General features: G+C 32.4%; 3 protein-coding genes across 3 annotated transcripts; 2 read left to right on the top strand and 1 right to left on the bottom strand.

Moving 5' to 3' along the window:
- Window positions 1–2,789: 2,789 nt before the first annotated feature.
- LOC126725037 (glycylpeptide N-tetradecanoyltransferase 1-like) lies at window positions 2,790–6,063 on the top strand. The gene is made up of 2 exons (XM_050429525.1): window positions 2,790–2,930; window positions 4,519–6,063. Exon 2 carries the CDS (start codon window positions 4,520–4,522, stop codon window positions 5,822–5,824), a length of 1,305 nt encoding a protein of 434 aa, XP_050285482.1. The 5' UTR covers window positions 2,790–2,930; window position 4,519; the 3' UTR covers window positions 5,825–6,063.
- A 1,428-nt stretch (window positions 6,064–7,491) lies between these two features.
- On the bottom strand, window positions 7,492–13,954 carry LOC126725038 (telomere repeat-binding factor 4). Its single transcript, XM_050429526.1, has 6 exons — window positions 13,639–13,954; window positions 11,787–11,992; window positions 9,751–9,835; window positions 8,643–8,726; window positions 7,861–8,140; window positions 7,492–7,762 (listed from the first exon to the last, which is right to left on the bottom strand). The coding sequence occupies exons 1-6, from the start codon at window positions 13,786–13,788 to the stop codon at window positions 7,731–7,733; spliced, it is 837 nt and encodes a 278-aa protein (XP_050285483.1). The 5' UTR covers window positions 13,789–13,954; the 3' UTR covers window positions 7,492–7,730.
- Window positions 13,955–17,474: 3,520 nt separating this feature from the next.
- On the top strand, window positions 17,475–18,008 carry LOC126727751 (F-box protein At5g07610-like). The gene has a single exon (XM_050433669.1). The coding sequence runs from the start codon at window positions 17,475–17,477 to the stop codon at window positions 18,006–18,008; it is 534 nt and encodes a 177-aa protein (XP_050289626.1).
- Window positions 18,009–18,518: the final 510 nt, after the last annotated feature.

The raw sequence follows: 18,518 nt of genomic DNA, 5'->3' as shown, positions 1-18,518 counted from the left end.
GGATTTGAATTTTAAATATCTATATTAGAAATATCAAGAGTTAGCATTTGAGCTACAAGACTCTTGGTAGTTATTCGCTTAAATTGTTTTTTAATATATTGATAATTGGGGTGGGAGATTTGAATTCTAAATATCTATATTAGAAACAGCAAGGGTAGCATTTGAGATATAAGACTCTCAGCAGTTGTCCACTTAATTTAATTAACACCCATTAAAATGTCATTTTTTTCATAATTTAAGATCACTTTTGGCCTTACCATCAAATTTTGTGGTAAATACTAGCAATTTTAAAAAAAAAATAAAAAATAAAAACTCTAACGACATTTAACTTTTTTTGTAATTACTTTGTTTTGATACATTTTTCATAATTACTTACATGACTTGTTATAATTGATGTATAATAAAAATGGTATTAATGTTAAGTTAAAGTAAAAGCAATCTTACTCTAATCACAACTTACCATTTTATCATTCTATAAACAAAATTAATGAAAAAAAAAAAAAAAAAAAAAAAAACTTACCATTTTATCAAGTTATGACAAAAGTCAAATACTTCTGGCTCTATTCTCTAACATTACTTTAATTTATAAGTAATGTTAATAACAAGAGTAAAAAACTTACTAATAAATTAATTATTTCTTGGTAGATGGAATTTGGCCACAATAAATATAAAACTATCATAACATAATCATAGAAGTTGTTGTGAGTATTATATTCAAGAACCTTAATGAGGTTCGACAACGATGATTCATTTAAACAATTAATGAAATTTCGATTGATTACCAAAAAAAAAAAAAATCGATCAGGAATCAGAACTTTAATAAAAGAGGCCTCCATAATAGTATTTTAAAAAAAAAAAGAAGAAGAAGTGAGGAAGTACAACTACAATTAAATAAACAATACTAACAAACTAGTTAACAAATAACTAATTCTAATTAGTTACAAAAGACACATATGAAAAATAATACAAAAGAATAGGTAAAAAATGTAAAAATTTGTAGAGAAAAATCTAATTTAAAATACAATTCCTAGTTTAAAATTACACTTTATGACAGTATTTTTTTTCTGTAATGAAGAATTCGACTCTATTTTTTTTTTATTCTAAAGAAAAACTTCAAGATTTGCATCAATTTCAAACAAATTGTCAATAATGGCATCTCGATCTCTAACATCTCCTCTAATCAAATTCACAATCAGAACCTCAAATGACAAATATACCCCTTGTACCATCAATATTAATTAATTGTAGGCATCTTAAAGCTTGCTTTCCCATCAAGTTGACAATCAAATCAAAATCAGAAATGAAAAATATTCCCTTTATGCACCTTCAAGGAAGCTCACTTTTCATCAAATTGCTTATACATTATCGTTTGAAAAAGATAGCATGAATCATGTATTGTATAAAGTGCTAAATTATTGTAAGATATGACTATAAATAAGAAGTTTATTATAAAATTACTTAGGCTAAAAACCTTACTCTCTTTTATGGAAAATTATTGTCTCTATTTAAAATGACCCTATTTTAAAATTTAAGGGCATACAAATTTAAGATTATTATTAAAATTTTAAATGAGCGATACTTTTGTACACTATTAAATTCAAAAAATAAAATTGTTAACAGTAAAACTAATCAAGTGAAGAGAATTCTATTACGAGACGCGTTAGAATTCAATGGACTTCAATAAATTTTTTCCTCTAGAAAACATGAATAAAAAATTAGCTCAACATCCACTAAGTAAAAACTATGGTCTACTTTTTTCTTTTTTTTCATCTAACCTTTTGACTTTCTTTATATGGGTTTTAGGTTCAAACTCATATACAATATGAGCATGACTAGAATCCTCTACATCCCGTAAAGTGGCTCAATAATTAATTATTAATAAAATTTGATAATATTTATAAAATATTTTATCTGTTTTACTTAAAATTTTTAATTAATTCAAGGATATACTACTAGTAATGTTTTTAAATAGTTTACTCATCTGCCAAGAGCTAGTGTTTTCAACAGAAACCTTCAAATCTTTCTTTCCCATTATAACTATTGAAATTATATATATATATATATATATGTGTGTGTGTGTGTGTGTGTATTTATTTTTTTTTTTAAAAAGTGTTTACTCTAAGGGTGCCCATGCCACTCCTAGACTTGCCCAACCTCACCGTACCCAACTCGTCTCCACCTGATCTAATTGCTACGGCTGGCCGGTTATGGGTTTCCCCTCCAAAACCCAAGCACACCGACCCAACCGAAACGCAAAGAAAATTTGGCAAGAAAACACTAGATCAAGCATATATTCATCAAATTTGAAGAGTTCTCCGCTGGATTTGGCAAAAATATCTTCGGATTTGATGAAAACTTATTAGATTTAGCAAGAGATCTCATCACTCCACTTTTTATTTTTTACGGTTTTTGGCTTCACCTAAAACTAACCAACATCTAAGGCCTTGCCTGAACTAACCAAATTGATACCCGTATAGGTCAACTTAGGATTTGACAATTCTCCACCCAATTTGATCAAATTGGTTGCAGGTTGGGCACAAACCCAATTAGTGAACAATCCTCATTTACTCAATTTGGACACTTATGAACCTCTTGATTATGATAATTATTAATTACTACTAATAAAAAAAATACCACTAATCTTTTCATCCAAAAAAAAAAAAAAAACCACTAATCTACTAGTATTAATTAATAATTATCACATAAACCACCAAATCCACCCTCAAATATCCAAAATGACAAATATACCCATTCTATTAGTCTAAAATTAATAAATAAGAAATTAGCTCTATTTCCACGCTTTCATTTCCGCTATTTCCAATGCTACCCTCACTCTCTTTCTCTCTCTGTGAAAACCTAGATCTCTGAGAGCTCAAAGAGATCAGCTTGATTCGTTAATTTTCAATCGCACACTCATACAGAAATTACAGGTATTATTAATCGTTTAATTCATTCTTTTCATTTTTTAAAATTTTTTTATTTTGTTAGAATTTAGTTTTTTTTTTACGTTACGTTTGGTTACTCAGAAAACCAAGGAAAATTAAATAATTGAAATAGAAAGCGAAAGTATTTCATATTAAATCTTGTGCCTTTGGTTTATTTTTTCGGTGTTTTTGAAAGAATGAGAAACTAAGAGCTAATCATGATCGTGTTAATGGCGTTGTATTGGCGATTAGTATTTACTGCGTAGATCTTGGAAGTAGTGTTTTTTTTTTTTATATGTGCAAATTGGAGTTGCATTGAATTTAGGATGTGTTTGGTAGCTGAGAAAAGCAAGGAAAAGTGAAGAATACAACGTAAAAGAATTGATTTGAGGAATTTGATTGTTTTGCTGTTTGCTGATTTGGTTTTGTGATTGCAATGGTGCTTGGATTTTGTTTTGGTGATTTGATTCAATTCTTGAGACTATTTTCTGTGATATGAATATTCGTCTTGTTGCTCACGGTTCAGGTTTTATTGATTTCTTTACTCTCTGTTTGGTAGCCGAGAAAATTGAGGAAAAGAGAAGGAAAGTAAAAGAATTGAATTGAGGAAAGAACCATACTATTTGAGTTGTTTGGTTTTGTGATGTATGTAGAATGAAAATGATAGAAATGTGGATTTAATCTTATTGGCTCCATTAATATCGGTTTGGTTGCTGAGAAAGTTAAGGAAAAGAGAAGGAAAGTCAAAGAATTGAATTGGATTTTACTGTTTGAGCAGTTTGGTTTTGCGTGTATGTTGGTTAGCTAAATGGTTAGAATAGGGTCACTAATCACTATAGTGAATTCTCATTTGGATTGCAGTCAGGTAATTAAAATGGACACTAGGGGTTGCTCATATTTATAAGCATTTTGGTTTTATTTAAAATTGATGCCCCTTGGTCTTAAAAATTTGTTGATCCAAGTACAAAACTTGGATTGAAAAGCCTTTAGTGTCAGTTTTGTAGCTAAAAATATGGAGGAATATATATATAAAAGATAGAAATGTGAATCTTAGAATCTTATTTTAGCTGTTTTTGTTTCCTGACTGAAATATAACTAAAAAATAAATTAAGTGCTTAATGTGGCAGCACCATAACCTAACATGAAAGTGGATGGTTCACTTGTTCAGCAATTGATTGAAACTTTTCTTTAATTTTGTTCTTACTTTTCTGTAGATTTTGGGATCTTTTTGTATAGGTAGACTATTACTTAAAATTGCTGTTTATGTATCCTTTGTTGTGTCCTCTAGAAAATTGAGGGAAATATAGAATGCTGCTATGTTACTTCTTGTTAGGTCATCGATGAAAAATGGTGCAGCCTAGACTCAGCTGAGCCAAAATGGTTCTATAAGGAACATTTGAGTGGAGGCTCATATTATAATGGACAGCTAGGACAGCATGTCATTTTTTTCTTATTTTGATTTTCTGCGGCAATGGAACTATGTTTAAATTGTATCACTGTTTCAGTTGTTGTGCTAAATGAATATATTTTGTATAGTGAAGGGTTTTTTTTTTGGTGGTGTTGTCTTGCTGACTGACTGTTCAAAATAACTCAGAATGGTTGATAGCAATGCATCATCTGGATCACCTGAAGAAACACAAAACCCGAATCCTGATGGGAATGAACCTTCTGAGAGTGACCTCACACTTGATGCTTTAACTCGAAAGGTTCAAGAATCTCTCTCTCTTGGAAAGAAACATAAGTTTTGGGAAACCCAACCAGTTGGGCAATTTAAGGATGTAGGGGATTCCAATTTGCCTGAGGGCCCGATTGAACCCCCAACTCCTTTATCTGAAGTCAAACAAGAACCCTACAACCTTCCCAACCTTTATGAATGGGTTACTTGTGATATGGATTCCGAAGAGACGTGCAATGAAGTGTATATCCTTCTCACTAATAACTATGTTGAGGATGATGACAGCATGTTCAGATTTAACTATTCAAAAGAGTTTCTTCGCTGGGCTTTACGCCCTCCTGGTTATTTCAGGAGTTGGCACATTGGTGTCCGTGTCAAAAGTTCAAAGAAGTTGGTTGCTTTTATAACTGGTGTTCCAGCCAGAATCCGGGTCCGTGATGATATTGTCACCATGGCAGAGGTTAATTTCCTTTGTGTGCATAAGAAGCTTAGATCAAAGAGACTTGCTCCTGTCATGATCAAAGAGGTGACCAGGAGGGTTCACTTGGAGAACATGTGGCAAGCAGCCTATACTGCAGGAGTGGTTCTTCCAACGCCAATTTCAACTTGCCAATATTGGCATAGATCTTTGAATCCAAAAAAGCTGATTGATGTTGGGTTTTCAAGACTTGGTGCGAGGATGACAATGAGTAGAACAATCAAGCTCTACAAGTTACCAGAGTCAACAGTTACTCCAGGTTTCAGAAAGATGGAGCTCCATGATGTTCCTGCAGTTACACGGCTACTTAGGACCTATTTGAGCCAGTTTGCTGTTGCACCGGATTTTGATGAAAATGATGTGGAGCATTGGTTGCTTCCAAAGGAGGACGTCGTGGATAGTTATCTGGTTGAAAGTCCTGAAACTCATGAAATAACTGATTTCAGCAGTTTCTACACACTTCCTTCATCTATCCTGGGGAACCAGAATTATTCAATTTTGAAGGCAGCTTATTCATATTATAATGTTGCCACGAGCACTCCTTTGCTTCAACTGATGAATGATGCTCTTATCATGGCAAAACAGAAGGACTATGATGTTTTCAATGCATTGGATGTCATGCAAAATGAATCTTTCTTGAAGGAACTGAAGTTTGGTCCAGGTGATGGAAAACTGCACTACTATCTTTACAACTATCGGATAAAACAAGCACTGAAGTCATCGGAGCTTGGACTTGTGCTTTTATAGTTTAAGCTCTGAAATTTTGATTGTGGCAAGGATTAGAACTACCTTTGGTAAAGTTTGTTTTAAGGTTGCATTGTTTTTGGAAATCAATGTAGATTTTATTGTGCCAGTGAAGCTAACAAATGTTGTGAACTTTTTTTTTGGCTTGATTTTTCTAGGAAATTGTGGAATTTCATGCGCTTCATGTATTGTTAGGACCGAAAGATGATTGGAAAATTGAAAATCAATTTTGTTCTTAGTAATTGCTGCTTGCTGGTCATATTTATTCATTGTTGCCTTGCTGAATTATGTTAGATTTTGGTTGAACTGATATCTTTTGAACAATTTTACTATCAATTCTACTACATAAGAGCATTCCTATCAAAGCTTTTAAAAATTTTAGCATTTAGCATCTCAAAAAACCACTTTATCAATTTTAATAACTCATTTTACAATACACCCAACATTAAAGGTTCTATTTTTTTACCATTTCGTTTAAAATAATATAAACTACTCATTAAAATAATAAAAAACAACTAAACAAACCACCTTTTCCACCACAAGCATTAAAATAATAATATTTTTTTAAAGATTGGAGCTACAGTGAGCTTTCATCTTTGTTGCTATTTTTTTTAAGTTCAACATGTTTGTTGTAGCTTGCTTTTTGGTGCTTTTTACAAATTTGATGTTAAATTTAGCATTTATAGCATTTAGCATTCTTAATGAGAATGCTGTGGCTCTTTGGAGAATATTTCTGTGTATTTGGTGGTTGGGGAGACAAGATAACATTGCCTATTGAAGAAGCTAACAGCTGGGAGATGAGACTGTATTCACTAGTTTGAAATTTATCGTGTATGGTATACTTATCAAGTGTGATGTATGGTAAAGAACTATGCTAAACACATCTTTATCAGGGCTTACCTTGATAGTAAGTTATGATTGGTTTAGCATTATTTTTACACAGGTATATTGCGTGTGAATAATTGTGTACTTAAAACTTTTTGTATCGGAAATTATTAGAATTGAGATGTATTGCAGAAAAAGATGCACGGAACTTGCTCCCACTTCCCATGTCCTAGTCACTGCCAAGTGCCAACAAAGGAACTGTGAAAGCAACTTCTGGGAAGCCTCAACTTTTGCATGTTTCTATTTTGTTTTGGGCGGAATTGCTCAGAATGGATTCTTATAACTTGTACTCGGTCAACAAAGAAACTGTGAAAGCAACTTCTGGGAAGCCTCAACTTTTGCCTGTTTCTATTTTGTTTTGGGCAGAATTGCTCAGAATGGATTCTTATATTTTGTACTTAGTAGAATTCGTTATCTGTAAGAAATATTAAGGGATACGGAAAAGGATATTGGATTGCACAGCATAGCTGCCATTCTTCAACATGTCCAATGCAATTTTCAGATTGGGTGCAAAATGGGAAAAAGAGATTTGAAGCACAGACATGGCAGATGGCTTGGTATTATCTACCCGCCAAAGAAAAAAATGGGTAAAAGAATAGAATTACACATAAGAAATTAATAGTACCAACATGCCAGAAATGATGCCTGTCGATCAAAATCTTGGAACATAACTGCCCACATTTATTTACATGTAAGGTGTACCTCGCCTTTTGCTTTCAATCTGGGGAGAATTACAACCAGGAAGGGGATATTAAAAATTAAAAAATAAGCATAACCAAAATGCAAAAGACAAACAACAAGCAGTTAGATTCTTCTATGTAGCTCCCTCAGGAATAATTCCAATTTCCCCCTTGCCCCAACCTGGCTGTATTTATAAAAATGCTGAGGCATAGAGACATGAACAATTTAAGACTGTTGCATTGGATCAATGAAATTTACATACACATTGAAAAAACTACAACAATTTCACTACTCATTCTATTGATGTTTTACCCCTAAGAAAGAACAAATTACAACTGATAACCTAGGCCAAGAGGACAATTTCACCACGCGAACCTGCAACAATACGCCCAAAGAAACATATCAAGGTTAAATAAATTAAGACATTAGAAACATAACAATGACTACAGTAGGGAGGGCAATGTCAGCTTTACATCTTTCATAAATATCTTTCACCAGCTGTAGCATTGAATCGCTATCTTCTGCCATCTTCGAAATTCTTTCTGCCTCTTTAACTGCTTCAGCAGCCATATACGCTTTGTTTTCCGCATCGGCCACTCTATAGGCAGCAGCATTAGCTGCATCATCCACACTCTCACTAGTAGTCATTAGCCCAGAGCTCAGCAGCTGCCGTGGCCTGACATCCTTTTGTTTTGGGGCAGGTGTTTTTGTTCCCAACGAGGTATCTTTTCTGATCCTGTAGCAATTTTCGACCTGCATTTTATATGGAAGAAAGTTGGAACTTCAAAAAAACAGGCTTCCTGTCAAGAAATTCCACACTATTGATGCTGATGTTAATTCAAATATGTGAACAGAACACGCTGCAGATGCATGACATCATTGATAATTATACCTACTTCAAAGATCAACAATGCCAAATCTGAAAGTTGCTTTGATTGAGGTCATATCACAATGAACCTTGTGCGTGTCACACACACACACGCAAAAGGTTCATTGTGATATGACCTTAATCATATATATTGTATAAATGAAACATAAAAATAAATTAGAATTTGTGTATCAGTAAGGTTGTTCAAGTCATTGGTATCATGAAGCGGCAGCTGTCATTCCAATCCCACCCCAAAAGAGAAACAGAAATCTTTGTCATATTGATATAAAAGAAGTGAAGATGACAATATTTGCAGGTCTCAACCTCGAATAATCTTCTAAAATTTGATGAATGTGTGAGAGAAGAATATTCAAGAAAATCAATCACCTTTTCAAGTTTGCCTTGTGCAACGAGCCTCCTCAACCTTGAACTCAATAATCTTCTAAAATTTTGTGGCACCTCCTGCCTTTGCTGCAATATGTAAATCAGGAGTTACAATCTCTTCCAAACTCACGTATAATGAAAATTTGATTGCAAGAGAGAGTATTTGTTGATTGGAAATTAAAGTGAAATGCATGAAACAAAGTGATCTGATCAAATGTATTTTCTTTTTCTTATAGCCAATACTCAGCTCAACTAAGTATAATCACATCAAGGTAATAGATAGGTGATGATCCATGACAATGTTTTTTTTTTTTGGGATAAGTAATAAACTTTTATTGAAGAGGAGCTACCGATGTACACTGGATGTATACATAAGGTGCTCCTAGATGATCCATGACGGTTTAATAACCCCATCACGCTACAATTTACATTTGAAGTTAAGAATTCATCATTCATTATATGGCCAATAAAGAGAGAAATATATAGAAATCACTTCGGCTGATGGTAAGAGTTTTGCTTTTATGAAGAAAACACTGTTCCAAAGTCTAAACATTCTGTAGTTGATTTGATAAGTAATCTCATTAAAGGAAAAAAGATAGCATATATTTTCACTTGATCTTTGATAAGTAATCTCATAAAAGGCAAAAAGTTAGCATATCCTTTCACTTGAACTGATATCATCAACATTACCCCATCCTAAAGGAAATGACTTCTACTTACTCTCTTGCAAGAGAGCACTAGACAATACTTAAGCTGTGAAGCATTCACTGGCTCTGCTGGGACATTTGGCCAACATATTCACAACATTGTATTTTAATGCCAAAGCTTGCAGTAAATAGTGATTGCAGAATTAGATTCAAAGTGTGCAACCAAATCAGTTTGATTTTAAGTTCCTGTCATCTTGAAAGGCTTTGAAGAAGTGCATTTCATGTCTTTCTAGCACAACTTCAATGTTTGGTAGAATTTGGTTTCTTCTCTCATTCTAATTGTATGCAGGGATGGTTTTTTCAACCATGGCAGGGATATTCTACATCCTAATGGAGCTTCCTTCAGGACAAAATATTTTCCAAGACATACAAGGATTAAAAATAAGAAGAGACCTCCATCTGACCTCAATATAGTGAACAATGGCACCTATATCACATCCATTTGTATCTTTTGTTGTTGAAACAGCTTCAAAAATCATTGCATTGTACCTGGTAAGAAAAAGAAAACAGCATCAAGTGCCCCGTGAAGAGACCTTGATAAAATAAAAAAGTTGTGAAAAGATGTTTGTCATTCTCATACATAGCCGGATGGCTTCAAACTAAATGCAAAGAGAATATAATAGTTATGTAAATGTTGTATAATTGTGACAGTAAGGTAGCAAAGTTGTAGCATGTCAAAAACATATAAACAACAGGCTTTCCACTTCAAGTTGTTTGAAACTAGATTCATAGTCATGACATGCTTCAAAAGAATAAGAACAACAAATGATGAAATCAAATTATCATATATATATGAATTGTCTCCAAATCCTGGATTGAACATGTGAAATGAAAAGCAGAGTAATTTAAAATCTGATTTGTAATAATAGCTGCATGTAACAATGTAATCAAATTGGTGGAATCAAATAGGTAGCTCCCCATTCCTTTCCATTGTTAACCTTCTAGTAAGTACCTTCCATCACATCATATCTATTATCTATTATAGTATATTAAAGTGGAAGCTGAGAGAAAGTTCAATTTTAAACTCTAGAGTGTCATACATTCTGCCAAGTGGCATAGCTAACTTTACACAAAATATAGTCCTACAATTAAAAAACTTATAAAAAGAAAAAAAGAAAAAACCAAGCTAACTAAAACTCTATTATTTTGAGAAAGGATAGAGTGAGTTTCCAGGATAAGTTATTACTTTCTTAATTGACAACCCTTATTCTACCAATAATTAATTGAAAATTAAAATCATTGTTCTGATTTAAAATTATCGCTTCGAATAGCAATAAATCTATCCTTCAGATTTATGATTCACATGGATGTGATAAGACTTAAATAACTCTTAGTTCTATAATAATCAAATAAACAACTATCATTCCAAAATTTCAATTTTATTTTATCTTTTAAAGAAAATTTTATTTTCAAGGAGACAAATAATTTATGTTTTGCTTCCTTTTCTTTTGATCAACACTTTTGCAACTACTTCTGCTCATAAAAACTGGGTATATGGGCTAAAAATAATGGGATACTTGGATGGGCTCACACTTTAAACCCTACCTAAACTAAGGTACAAAAGGTGATGTTTTGGAAACACATGTAAATTTGTATTCTACTCCTATCATACTAACAACTGCAAAAATTGATCCCATCTTTGAAATTAAGATAGGTTGTGTGGATTAATACTAAAATAGTTTGATTACAGCTTAATTTCTATGAATTTTTTTCGACTTTGAATAATGCAATTCATCTTGATTATTGATATTGTGTTTTTAATTCAGTATTCTTGATATGTAGATCAAGACACATGTTGATTAATATTTACTAAATTATGACAATCATTAAATTTATAACAATTATAACTGATAAATTGTTTGATTTCTTTTATATTTATATTGCAAAATTTTCCCCTTTGCTTGCTTTGATTTATATATCTTTGAAATGATCTTGATGGTGATGGGTCTAGATACTTGGTGAAAATAACATTATTTTACAAAAAAGATTTCATTTTGGTTTTTAGGTATTAACCATACAAATAAAAGAATCGGATTTTATATATTTTGTCGACAAGATATTTAAAACTAAATAATAAAGAAAACTACATGTGCATTGCATGAGTTGCTAGTTATATACAAATGTCAAAGTGACACTACGCCCTTATTTTAAGATATTTTGGTAAGCAGTTGTTAGAAATTCTGGTGGCCATCTAGCCAGATTTTCCAACCAAGTTATGAGGAATTATATAAGATAACAACAAAAACAATGGCAGTTATAAAAGTTTGAGAACACCATACTTTAGAAATAGATTTCTTCTGATAGGTACACACAAGTCATGCATTACTTAATATATGGGAAAAAGAGATAAATAAAAGGACAACTAATTCTTGGCATAACATTCACATACTATACATGTCATATAAAGGAGTTGGAGAAGAGGAGGAAGACAAACACTTACCGTGGAGCATTTTTCCCCTCATGTGTGCTATTAGGGGCATCATCCATGACAGTATCAGGGGGTGCAGTAAGAAGAAGTGGAGCAGCAGGAGCAGAATGTTGAACATTGGGGAGTGGAGCAGCTGTTATAGCCTTTATCTTTGAGGTCCTCGATTTCTCTTTAGAGCCTTGTCCAGCAGTGCTAACACTCAGGTTTCGCCATTTGTCCTGGTAGGTAATCAAGAATGAGTCAGATAACAGCACTGAGGTTCAAATCGATTTGTGCTAAGTAAATTGAAATAAACTACAATAATACAATAACTCAAAGGCTTGAAACACTTCTCCATATTTGAAACACACTTCTTCCTTTCCTTATTAGCTCTACTTCACAAAAGCTTAACTAATATATATATATATATATATAACATTTTTTTTTTTTCTGATTTTATGACACCATTAAAGTTTCTCAGAACTAGATAACAAATATAAATAAATTCAATTAAGAAAACTAAAATGCTGAAAAATTAGAGTTTCAAGTAAAACAGTCTAGGATTAACATTTCGACCTAGAATAAAGGAGTTCTCAGTTATGAGAACAAATTTAGGGTTTTTGCTTTACATGCATTCTAAAATACCATTTCCATGTTAGGTTTAAAACACACATAGCTCAGACTCAAACAGCCAAATACCTAGGATTTTTCTAAGCAATCACAGCCTATCAATATAAATACACAGAACCATAAACTACACCAAAGTTCCTGGCAAAATAAACAAACACTTTCCCTCATAACCAAACACACCTTAGGGTCCAAAATGTAAACCGAAAAAAGCCCTAAAATTGAGTGGATAAGGGAAAATTGGAAAATATTATTATTTTAATAATTATTTAAATAGACATTGTTTTGAATTTGGCAATGGTCTTTTTTACAAAATCTTGTTTTGAAAATACAATTTTAAGCATTAAAGTGAGGAGATCGAGTTTAACACGATCTTTAGAAAAGTTTTAGATCCCAAAAACCTTCAAAACAGTGTCAAAGTGTCAAATTTAAATAATTAATATTAAAATGAAATTATTTTCCGAATTTGCCCTGCAGATAAGTCGTTATACATGTAACAAAATCAATAATGCTATGGAAACTGGAAACCCCTATTTCCACAACTTGCTAAGTTGTGTGTACAACATTTTAAGGAATTCAATTAAGAAATCTACAAAGCTGAAAATTTAAGGTTTCACATTGGGGCCTAAATAATACAAGCGTAAATTGCACAAATTTTCTCAAAAAAAAAAAAAAAATCAAATTTTTCCTAGAACCAAACAGCACCTTAGCTGCCAAAAAAAATCCTACAAATTGAGTGCTAAGAAGTCATTTTATATAAATAAATTTCTCTCACTCTTTCCCTCTATTACATAAGAGTATGTGTTTGTGCATAAACAACAATCCTGAAGAATTCAAACAACAACATTACAAAGCTGAAAATTCAAGGCTTCACACTGGGGCCTAATAGAAGCGTAAATTGCAAAAAATTTCTCGAGAAGCAAAAAATCCAAATATCCCTCGAACCAAACAGCACCTTAGCTGCCAAAAATAAAACAAAAATCCTACAAATTAAGAGCTGAGAACTCATTCTATATAACTAAAATTACTCTACGTTGATGAGCATAGAAGAATTCAAGTAACGACACTACAATGCTGGAAATTTAGGGTTTGATGACACCATTACAGGCCTAGTAAACCCTAATTTCCAAAAACTATTCCCGAGAAAAAAAAATCCAATTTTCCCTCAGAACCAAACAAAATAAAAAAAAATCCCTAAAAGTGAGAGTGGATAAGCTAAGACATTGGGAGTGGCATGCAAAGGTAAATAAGGAGTGACCTTGAGGTCAATGTTGGAACGGTTAGTGAGGAAAGGAGCGAACTCAGGATCTTTGAGAATGTTCTTCCATTTTCCAGGGCCGTGCTTCGCTACTCCGCCTAGTAGTGCTTCTTCTTCCTCCGCCGTCCATTTCTGCTTCTGATTCCCCATTTTCTCTCTCTAGAAAAATTCTCTCTCTCTCTAGAGAAGAAGAAGTTTGTTTGTGAGAGCGTTTGTTTTGGGTGTGTAGTACTATTCCTCACTCCTTCTTCCCCTCCCGTTCCTCGTGGTCCGTAACCGTAGCCAGCAGAGCACCGCTGCCAGAAAAGAAACTCATAAAAAAAAAATTTTAAAATCTTTCATTACCTTTTTAAATTTTGATTTGCTGACCTGGCAAAATACTACTCGTTGAATATTTTACGGAATAATGCTATTACCATGACAAAATCCACGATTTGGTCGCGTGACGAGTTATGAGTAGTGATGAAGTAATGTTGTAGATTCATCACTTTTATTCTATCATTATTCATATATGTTACGTTACTTTTATGAGTTACAATTTTGACATGACAGACTGTGAATAATTATCTATCACTTAGATATACATTTATACTTTGTCACGTGAAAGCTGTGACAAAGAAGTTGTAAAATGATTTGTGGTTTTAGATTTTTTTATTTTTTTTATCTTTTAGAGCCTATACATATAAAATTTGACATTGCATGACATTGCATCTAGTTAGCATTAGTAGCAAATTGCCTAAAATGGGATAAAATGATGAATATATGTTATCAAACACCTAAAAACCTTATATAGGGGTGTGTATAAGTTGGATTGGGTCAGGTTAAGAGGTTTTTTCAACTCATTGGCAGGTTAAAAGAAATCTAACCCAATCCAACTTTTTTCAACTCATTGGCAGGTTAAAAAAAATCTAACCCAATCCAACTCATCACAGGAATCCAACTCAACCCACATGAATTAGATTGGATCTATGGGTTGGAAAGATTTTTTTTTTTAATTATTATTATTAATATTAAATTGAGAATTAGAACAACATCACTACAAAAGAAGAATAAATTTATAACCAAATAATCTTGAGCATAACACCAAATCAACACAAACTATATGAGAAGAACTCAAGGTTTGGGTTTTATTTAGAAAGAAGGGCAAAAAAAAGTAAATAATAAATTATATAATATATATTTAAATATATATTAAATATAGGTGGTTTGCATCGGGTTAAGTGAATTTGTGAATCTTATGACCCAAACCTAATCCGAACCACTGTAAAAACAAATTTCACAACCTAACCAACCCATCAACCCCTAAAAATTGACTCAACCTGATGGGTTGAGTTGATTCAGGTTAGTTTTGGTAGATTGGTTGCAAAGTCATTAACTTACCCATACCCATTTACCAATAATTGGGGAATATGATGTGATGCCCATTAAAATGAAATATGTTTTAGAATTGAAAATTCAATATAGGTGAGAAAAAAGTCGTTGGCTAAAATAGGGAAAGTAACAAATAGGAAGAAAATATAGGTAATCTGCTACTATTGCTCTTTGTGATAGGTTAAAAAATGCTATAAATGGTGGACCTATATGAGAATATATAAGTAAAAGCATACAACTTAACCATTATGAAAAATATTGTGAAAATTTTTAAGTATGTAGCATTATTCTACTTTTATTATTTGTATTTTTAACATCAAAATTCAAATCTTCATCCCCAACTACCAAAATTCAATTTCTAGCTAGCACTGCTACATAAAAATCCAAAGGTTTTCATTCCCTTTTATTTTGACTAGTTTTTATTGTTATATTACTTTTATTATAGATTGATTATAATATACCATCTTTATCGCCTCTTCTAGAATATTAGGGGCTGTTTGGTAACGTTGTTCTACTAATGTTGTTTGTATTTTTTGGAAATACGTGTGGATGAAAAAATGTGTGGAAATGAGTATAATGTTGTTAAAAAACTGAAAACATGTTGCTAAACTTCTCTACCAAACGGCCCCTTAATAACTCAACTCATAGTTTTTTGTATATTCAACATAATTGTTTAGGATTAAATAATAAAAACACAAGAAAAAGGGAATAGTGTGAAAAGTTAGGTGATATTATTAGTGTCAATAGATATAATTCATTTTTTTATGTAATAATTTTATTAGAAACTAGAAAAGCATTGAGTACGCAGTTGAGACTTAAAGCATTAGTATTGGTGTAGGCATTTTGCTAAAATGCTAAATTTATCATTAAGATATAGCAAAGTGGACTACATCAATAGAGAGGTAAAGCCAAATTTTTTGACCTTTGAGCCACAGTGCACAACCAATTAAAGATGGTTGTGCAAGGTAGCTAAGATGGTAAAAGAAAAAAAATTTATTAAAAAATATATTATTTGATTGTATTGGTGATAGTAAGGGTCTGTTTGGATACCATTTATTTTGCTGAAAGCTTGAAACTGAAAACTTATAATGTAGATAAAGGTAAAAGTTAGTTGAAATTGTACAGTGAGGCCTATGAATAGTACAAAAAAGTATAGTGGACCCATGAATAGTAGCAAAAATAAGCTGAATAATAAAATAATTTTAATTTTTCATTAGTATCCAAACACACACTTATTGTTGTTTATTGCAGTAGATATATTATTTTATTATGTTATTTATATTATTTTATTGTGTTGAATGCTAAAGTAAAACTACTGATATTGGGTGTTTTGTAAAATGAAGTGATAAAATAGATAAAGTAGCTTTTTATAGTACCAAATTGCTAAATTTTTTGGCATCACAAATGCTGATGCTATTATGGACATCATACTGATGTTGTCACCCATTCAAATGGAGTTCTTAAAAAATCCGCTTTGGACTCTAGAATTGTCCTCTGAAACCCGTAAAGCTTATTGTATCTTCATATGCACCACAGTAAGTAGTGAAGGATAGCCCTCCATATTAGGACTATTTCAATGTCAAAGATAGCAAAATCCATATTCCACAATTTTCTTTCAACATGACAAGGCAACATCAAGTGATCTCTCTCCACTACCCTTCCACGTACAACACCAATTCTCACAAGTACAATGTTTCTCTTCCTCAAATTTTAGTAGAATTGTAAATTTCTTGAAACTTAAATAATAGAGTTTCAAATAATTAAAATTATCATATCAATTAAAAAGATAAATAGAATTTTAGTTGAAGTATAATTTTTAATTTCTTCAAACTTAGCTCATAGAGCTTTAACTAAATAAAAGTATAAAACTATCCTGGCCAAGATAAACTAATTTAATAATTCAAGAAAGTTTAACCCTAACAAATGAATAGAATTTTAGTTGAAGTAGGATTTTTAATTCCTTGAAACCGAGGTAATGGAGCATTAATAAATTACATTATTCTAATAATTAATGAAAGTGTACCTATCGCAAAGAAGATAGCTATTTGATGCAAACATAGCTTCTAGACCCAACTTATACATTTCTAAGATGATATGATACATCCTACAATTCTTACTTCGATAGGATCGATTGATGATGTTATACATCCCACAATTGTTAATTTGATAGGATTTGTATTTTTTTATTTATTTTTTTTACGAGAGATTGTAGAAAAATTATTGTTTTTCCTAATGTTTAACAATTAATTATAAACAATATATAATATTAGCTACGTACACGACTAAACCAAGAAACTGTTCTAAAAATACTATTCTATCCACCCCTTTATTACTAAGAAGAGAAGATAAGATTAGTTTTAGTCTAGCTTATATAAACTAGATTCTATATAAGTCTTTCTGAAAAAAAACTGATTATATGAACGTGAAAGCGCTAAACCCACAATAATTTTTTTCAAAGTTTTCTCATGGATATCCTACTAGAAAGTCTCAAAGTCGAAATTCTCTATAGACTCCCTCTTCAATCCTTGGCTCTATGCAAGTGCATCTCCAAGCACTGGTTCACTCTAATAACCTTTACGCTTAGAGTTTTTGCGGCTCGTCACCACAACGAGTTGCCAGTGACACTTCTTTTTCAGTACCCAGATAAGCAACTCAGCAAAAAAATCTATATAATCAAGGAAAAATTCAAGTACGGTGAATTCAATACTAGTACTATCGGAGAATCTGTTGATGTAGTAGCTTCATGCAAAGACATCTTGTTGTGCCTCGGTAGAGTTTCTTCTAATAATTACTACATCGTAAACTGTATTACCATGCAGTGGCTGAAACTCCCTCCTGTTCGTGAAGTACCTGGAAGGCTCCATGTTGGGTTGGTTTGTGATTCTGGTTATAATAACCATGATAGAATGGAGAGTTGGTACAGAGTGGTACGTCTAATTCTTGATCTTCATAATAATATCATAGTGGAAATCTTCTCATCTGATACAGGTGAATGGTGAGAGGTACAGATGTCATCACGCCCACAACAACAACCTTTTGGTTTGGAGAGCGCAGCTATGGATATATGTGGCCATAAAAGACTGCTTTTGAGGAGTACCGGTGGTGTTGTTGCATTTGGTAGAATGATTTTCTGGCAGAGTTCAAAGTGGAGCATTTTTGGGTTTGATCCAAACAATTGTGAGTGTTGTTTCATTAATCTAGGGATAGGCCTCGATGAAATGGTGGATTGCATGGGAGTGTGTAATGGGTGCCTGAGAATCTGCATGGTTTTACGATTCTTTGATCATCTAGGGTTAACTGTGTTGGAGTTGAAGGATTATAAGGAAGGCGGCATGTGGCGTTCGGAGCACATGTTTGGGTTCCAGGATATGGATTCAAGCAAACGCTTGGCTGAGAGAGATTGTGAAGAAGAAAGATTTATTGGATTATGGATTAAGGGTTCTAACTCATGATCCTAGAGATGGTGATGTTGTGTATTTGGAAATCAAACAGTAGTTGATAATGTGCAA

Source organism: Quercus robur, chromosome 5 (assembly GCF_932294415.1).
Source record: "Quercus robur chromosome 5, dhQueRobu3.1, whole genome shotgun sequence".
Lineage (NCBI taxonomy): Eukaryota > Viridiplantae > Streptophyta > Magnoliopsida > Fagales > Fagaceae > Quercus > Quercus robur.
The sequence above is the reverse complement of the archived record's forward strand: the minus strand, read 5'-3'. Positions and strand labels throughout refer to the sequence as shown.